This window comes from Nanorana parkeri, unplaced genomic scaffold (assembly GCF_000935625.1).
Source record: "Nanorana parkeri isolate BGI_ZX_2015 unplaced genomic scaffold, ASM93562v1 scaffold240, whole genome shotgun sequence".
NCBI lineage: Eukaryota > Metazoa > Chordata > Amphibia > Anura > Dicroglossidae > Nanorana > Nanorana parkeri.
This window is the reverse complement of record NW_017306508.1, coordinates 624455-630729: the sequence shown is the minus strand read 5'-3', so window position 1 is coordinate 630729 and position 6275 is coordinate 624455. Positions and strand designations below refer to the sequence as shown.

The following is a 6275-nucleotide window of genomic DNA, read 5'->3' as shown; positions in this document are numbered from 1 at the left end:
GGGGGGGGGTAGTAAAATCGGGCAAGGGACAGGGCATACGGCATACAGCAGTGGAGCCCACAATCTTTCGTCTGCAGATCTACTTTTCAAATGATGAGATCTACCAACGAAAAAATGCCTGCATTCAGGGGCGGGAGGGGGCGTGGCAGTGCATTGAAATCAATGGCACCGCAGCCACGCCCACGGTGCGATCGCCCGCACCTGGAACGCAGGCACTAATGTGTCTGCGTTCCAGTCCAGTGCGATCTGCAAAAATGCTGCAAGCACTATTTTTGCAGATCGCGCTGGACTGGAATGCGGGCGAGGGGTGTGGCTGTGGTGCCATGCCCCTCCCACCCCTGAACGCAGGGAGCTGGCTGGTTTGCGTTCCAGTGCGTTCTAGAGGCTGAACACTTTGGAACACAGACTTTGTGGTGTGAACCGGCCGTCTCTCTTGGCTGACTCTTCTCTGTCTCCTCACGCTCTCTCTCCTCGCTCTCTCCTCTGTTTCTATCTGCTGTCTCTTCTCTCTTTCTGCTGTCTCTTCTTACCTCCACTGCAGCAGGCCTTCCAGGTCTCCTCTCGTGCGCCGGCGTCCTGTCCTCCCGTGGTGGCCGACGTTGCACACGGGGAGAGGTGCCCCGCCCCTTCCCGTCTGCGGCGTCTGACACATTTAGCCGGCAGTCGCACGAGCACCGCGGGAGGACAGGACACAGCTGATCGCGATCTACCAGTGTTCGCTTTGCGATCGACTGGTAGATCGCGATCCACCTAATGGGCACCCCTGGCATACAGTGTTAATGATGATTTTTGGGGGCATATGCCCTACGCCCCAAAGTTTCCAACTGGTTTAACTCCATCTATCAGCTTTTATGGATGGCTAATATGGCACAAGAGTCTTCCACATATATATTTGCACCATCTTATTAACTAAGACTGTTTGTGTAATATTCATATGCTTTATCTCTCTTAGCTCAGCGTCATGCTAACTGTAGATGTTGTGTATGATTATTAAAGGAAGACTAATTGTTCCCATGTCGCTGCCTCTTTCTCTGTGTGGGATCAGTATGATGAAGATAACGGTTTTATCCATTATATACATATTTTCATATTTTAGATTCCGAAGAATGGAGTGAGGAGGAGAAGGATGAGGAGGAGGATAGCATTGGTTCTGCAAGGTGAGGCCATCTGAGAAAAGAAGTACATCAGGTTTAGCTCTCTAAATAAAGATTCTGGCTCGATGTCAAGCACCTCAATCCTTAACAGAGTTGGCCATACATGTGTACAAACTTAATCCTATTAGTCATTTGGGGTAAAACAGTTGCTCCTATGCAAAAGCCAATGTAATTATTATGCAAATGGGTTTATCATCTCTTTTAAAAAACACCACAACATAGATGTTCATGTCATATCTGATGATTGTGAATGCACTCGCTTCCTGCAGATACAGACACTTAGGCCACATTCACACTGAGCGACATGAAAATCGCGCGATTTTATATGAGCGATATTGAGCGACGAGATGTGAACAGCTCCATTGAAATGGATTGGAGAAGCTACATAGAGCGATATCGCGTGGAAATATGAGCGATATCGCTGCAAAAATCCTCAATAAATCGCTCAGTGTGAATGGGGCCTTATAGTCTGTCATTCAAAAGAATTCTGGAAATCCATCACCTGAAGGCATCTGCTGAGGCTTGGGGAGCCCTCTTGAAAAGCCACTGTTTGCAAAGTATTTCCCAATTTGTCAGAAGTGGATGACAATCCTTCAGTGTTGATGAGAAATTTAAAGTAACCAGGTCACTATAGTAAAAATTTCCAGCAAACCATAGCCTGTAAAAGAAGAATGTATATACTTAATTATCCTCCTGCCACCAAACTCCACTCCGTTTGTGAAAAATGGTCCCCCAAAGTGCGTGAGTGTCAGTGTCCCGGGTCCAGTGCAGCTCTCACTGGTTCCTTCTGCTGACCTTTAGCTCATTACTGTATCCTACAGTGGCATCAGCAGGAGAAACCAGGAGATCAAAACTTATATAAATGTCAGTTTTCAAGTGTATTTCACAAAGAGTTAAGTATTGACAGTGTTTTATACAAGCTAAGCTTTTACTATAATTTACTAAGCTATTACTATAATAATTTTGCTTTAGGCAGGCATTGTTTTCCTGCATTTAATGCGCATTTGAAGCTTACATTAAAAGCAAATCTGAAGATACCCATGTATATTAATAGTGCAGTGTAGATGACCCTTCTGAGGCTGCGTTTGACCTGCTTTAGGTTTCTATGGAAGCAGCAGGTTCTACTGAGATCCATTTGCTTTGCAGACAAAGCAGACCATTTTGCATTTGAACATATGTGTTTGAAATGCAGCATTCATCAACAATGCCCATCTACAGCCCTATCGGTTCTAAGGCTATAAAATGCAGATGGCCTCACCAACACTATGATTACCCAAAAATTGTTGAATTCACACATTTCTTTTTTGTCCCTGATTCTGATTCTCATACCTCCCAGCCATTCCTGTTTTGAGGTATATTCACAATTCACAGCTGGGTTGGGTCGGTCTTAGCAAAAGTGGTCTTGGATTTACTTAGATGCAAGTAGTTAGGGATAAGGTTTGGGTAGGTCAGGGGCTAAGTTTAAATCTTTTGCAAGGCGGGAAATGTGGTCTTTTAAATTTGCAGTCCAGGCATTACTTTAAATGGCGTTTTACATGTAATGCAGTACATGTCAATGTCGTATTTGATTTCTTGTGGCAGCTGCTTTTCCATCCCTTTTCTTTTTTATTTGACATGATGTTGCTTTTTTTAATCTCTTATCTCCCCTTTTCTAATCCATTGCTTTTTTTTAAATAAATCATCAAATTGGGTTAGCAAACATTAGCCAAAACCTCTTCACAGCATCTTTCTCCAAAGATCTCCATGGTCTCTTTCCTGCCATTTGTCCAGGCCAGAAGGCGGCACATTTGTCTGATCTACAAAAATACACTATGAAATTGACACCCAAAAACCACTGCTGTGGACATTTGTGTCACTGCGTTCCCCCTAGTACTGTATTAGACAGGAGCACCACTATTGGTTAGAAAGGTGCTCTCGACACTTCCTAGCCCAGGGCATGGGAAGATGTCCAGATACCACCAAGCAATGATTAGAAAGGTGCCCGGGATACTAACAATGGCGTCACACAGTGAAATAAGTGGTTTTACCCTTTGACATCATTGATCATTTCATGCACATAATCGCACAGTAAGGCACCATCCTTAGTTCCAGAATGTTTGGTAGTAAACTTCTTCACCCACTGATGCCAACGGCAGCACCTCCTAGCACAGGGCATGGGAAGATGGCCAGATACCACCAAGCAATGATAAGAAAGGTGCCCTGGATACTAACGATGCCATCACGCAGTGAAAGAAGTGGTTTTACCCTTTGACATCATTGATAATTTCATGCACATACTCAATAGCACAGTAAGGCACCATCCTTAGTTCCAGAATGTATGGTAGTAAACTTCTTCACCCACTGCTGCCAATGGCAGCACTTTCTAACACAGGGCATTGGAAGATGGCCAGATACCACTAAGCACACAACCGTGGACCACTGGTGGTCCATAGTTTGAAAAAAACACTGCTTTAGTAAAATTATGTTTTTTTAAAATCTTTTAGGCATTCAGATGTTTCAAAGAAAGTTTGTGTGTTTCCTCCAAAAAATGAGTTCGACCTTCACATACGGGGCATCGTGGATGGATATGAGCAGACAATAGGTATGTTTGTATATCAATTTTATTATCTCCGCATCCAAGGATCAGTGCAGTCCAAAAAAATAATAATGCTCTTTGAGTGTACACCGTGGTCAGTATATTGATTAACAAACCGAAAACAAAAGGTTTGTAACCACTATTAAGTTACTACATCTCAGGGCTTTCCTATTCCCTTGTTACATAAACTTGTTCAGGTTTAAGGATTATTACTACCAGCCAAGTTCTAAATAATAAAAAGTAAAAAGTTTACTTAAACACATTTAAAACCATTAAAAAAAAAACAAACATAGGAGACAAAAATTAATCCTTTGCATTACTATCTAGTTCAAATGAACTGTTATCTTGAACATTCCACAAGTACTGTCACGGTAATATAATGTATATTTACTTGTGAAATACAGTACACTCGCACACAAATGTGTGTATGGAGGAGAGGATCACTGGGAAGTGCATTTTAAGCTTATACACTTCTGGGGTTTACATAGTCAAGGAATTACTTAACATCCAATACTGTCAATCCATGTGAACACACATTTGTGTGAATGCATCTCACAAGTGTACATCATAAGCATTTAAGTGCAACTGAAGCCAAAATTATTTAACGTTTTGCAGAGAGTGATGAGGGATTAGAATACCTGTCAAGTTTTTTTTACTGTCTGTGTCCCTGTACACCCTCTTTATTTGTCCTGGTGACCAGTATCACTAAAAGTGAAAGAAAATCCCAAAAATCACATTTTGGGTTGTCATCAGAACAGAAGTAGATGGAAAATCTTCCAATGAGGACACTTGTTCCGGTGACCCTGCTGACCGCCAGAGATTTCCGCCTCTTAGGAGGAATTTCCTCTAACTTCCTGTTTTGGCTATCGGACAGGAAGTAAACCCCCCATGGGACACATGTGGCAAGAAAAGGAGACAAAGCTAATAAACCCTTACTACATGAAAATGTTTAGAATGTGTTTAAGTAAACTTTTTATTTTTTTATTATGGTTTTAAATGTGTTTAAATGTAATGTTTATTAAGAACTTGTCTGATAGTTATTTCTTTTCACCTGATTAAGATTAAGGGAATAGGAAAGCCCTGGGATGTAGTGATTTAAAAGTGGTTACAAACCACTTTCTGTTTGTTAATCATAGGTATGTCTATTTTACCAGAAACAGATTTCGGATATTGCATGGATTTGTTCATCAAATAATAAACACAAGGAAAAAAGCAAAAAAACAAACAAACATATTTTTGAGTGGTGTTCCAACATTTGGCAACACTTTGGGGAATGTTCTCTTCTGTCCCAGCATGACTGTACTTGTGTGCCAAAGCCAGCTCATAAAGACAAGGTTTGATGAGTTTGGTGTGGAGGAACTCAAGTGGTCTGCACAGGGTCCTGAGTTGACCTCAGCCCCACTAAACACCGTTGGGATGAATTGGAATGAACTGACTGCAAACCAGATCTTCTCATCCATCAATCATGCCTAACCTCAAAAAAGTTTTTTTGGGGGCTGAATGGGCACAGATTTCCACAGACACACTCCAAAATCTTGTGGAAAGACTTGCTAGAAGATGGGAGGTTGTTATAGCTGATTTTTTTTCAGGCTAGCAACATTATCTGAGAGTTCACAAAAATATCTTCCTGCCAGATATCCAGTAACGTAAATTTTAAATTTGAGATTTGAATTTGACATGGTATCAGCCTCCTGCAGTCAGTGTGCAGAAAAGCTCTAACCAGCACAAGAATTCAATCAGTTGTGATGTAATACTCATGTGCTAACAAGGAACATGCAGAAAGGAGGGAGGAGAGAGTAGAGTGATGGAGGGAAGAGATCATCAGTGCGCTGCTTCTCCTTTCATTGCCCATTCACCTGCTGGGGAAGGGATAAGACCTGTGAGAGCCCATTCACACCAGGGTGGTCGCAGATCAGCGCGGCTACCATCTTGCAAGGGAGGTTTGGGGAGTTTTTAATTTTGTTTCAGTGCTGAAACGCAATTAAAAACGCCCAAAACTGCGCTCTTCCATTGAAACCTGTATGGAAACCGCACTGATCAGCCCGGCATAAATAGTGCAGGGAGCAGTTCCTGCGGGGGGGGGGGGGGGGGGCGGTACAGATCTCGCGGACCCTCACGGTCGCATGAACGGTCCCCATAGCAATGTATGGGATCATTCATGTCGGCGGATCCGTGCGGCCGAACCGTCCTGGTGTGAACGGGGCCTAAGTGATGCCTAACTTCAGCAGAAAAAAATTTGGTTCCCTGCCCTTCCAGACACAATTATGTTTTGTGTCAGAACTGTATAAATCTTAGAACAGGATGGACAGAGATACCAATCCTTGGCAGGTAAAACAGCTCCCTTATATGTATTTCACATGTGACTTTAGCTGGAGTTCAGCTTTAATCTCTGGGTCCAGGGCTCAGTATACCAAGTCAACACACCAGGATAAGGATATTTATTTTAAAAAAAAAAGTAACAGCTGTTTTCATTCTGGTCCAATAAGATTTCAAAATTACACTCACATGACTAAACTAAAGGTACTTATCCTTGTGTTAAAGCTTTG

General features: G+C 42.4%; 1 protein-coding gene across 1 annotated transcript in view; it reads left to right on the top strand.

The window, feature by feature from the left end:
• The window catches only part of DNAH14 (dynein axonemal heavy chain 14), a 188228-nt gene that overhangs the window by 32253 nt on the left and 149700 nt on the right, over positions 1-6275 (top strand). The window contains 2 exon segments of the mRNA XM_018556494.1: positions 1097-1157; positions 3638-3735. Coding sequence (XP_018411996.1) covers positions 1097-1157; positions 3638-3735 — 159 coding nt within the window.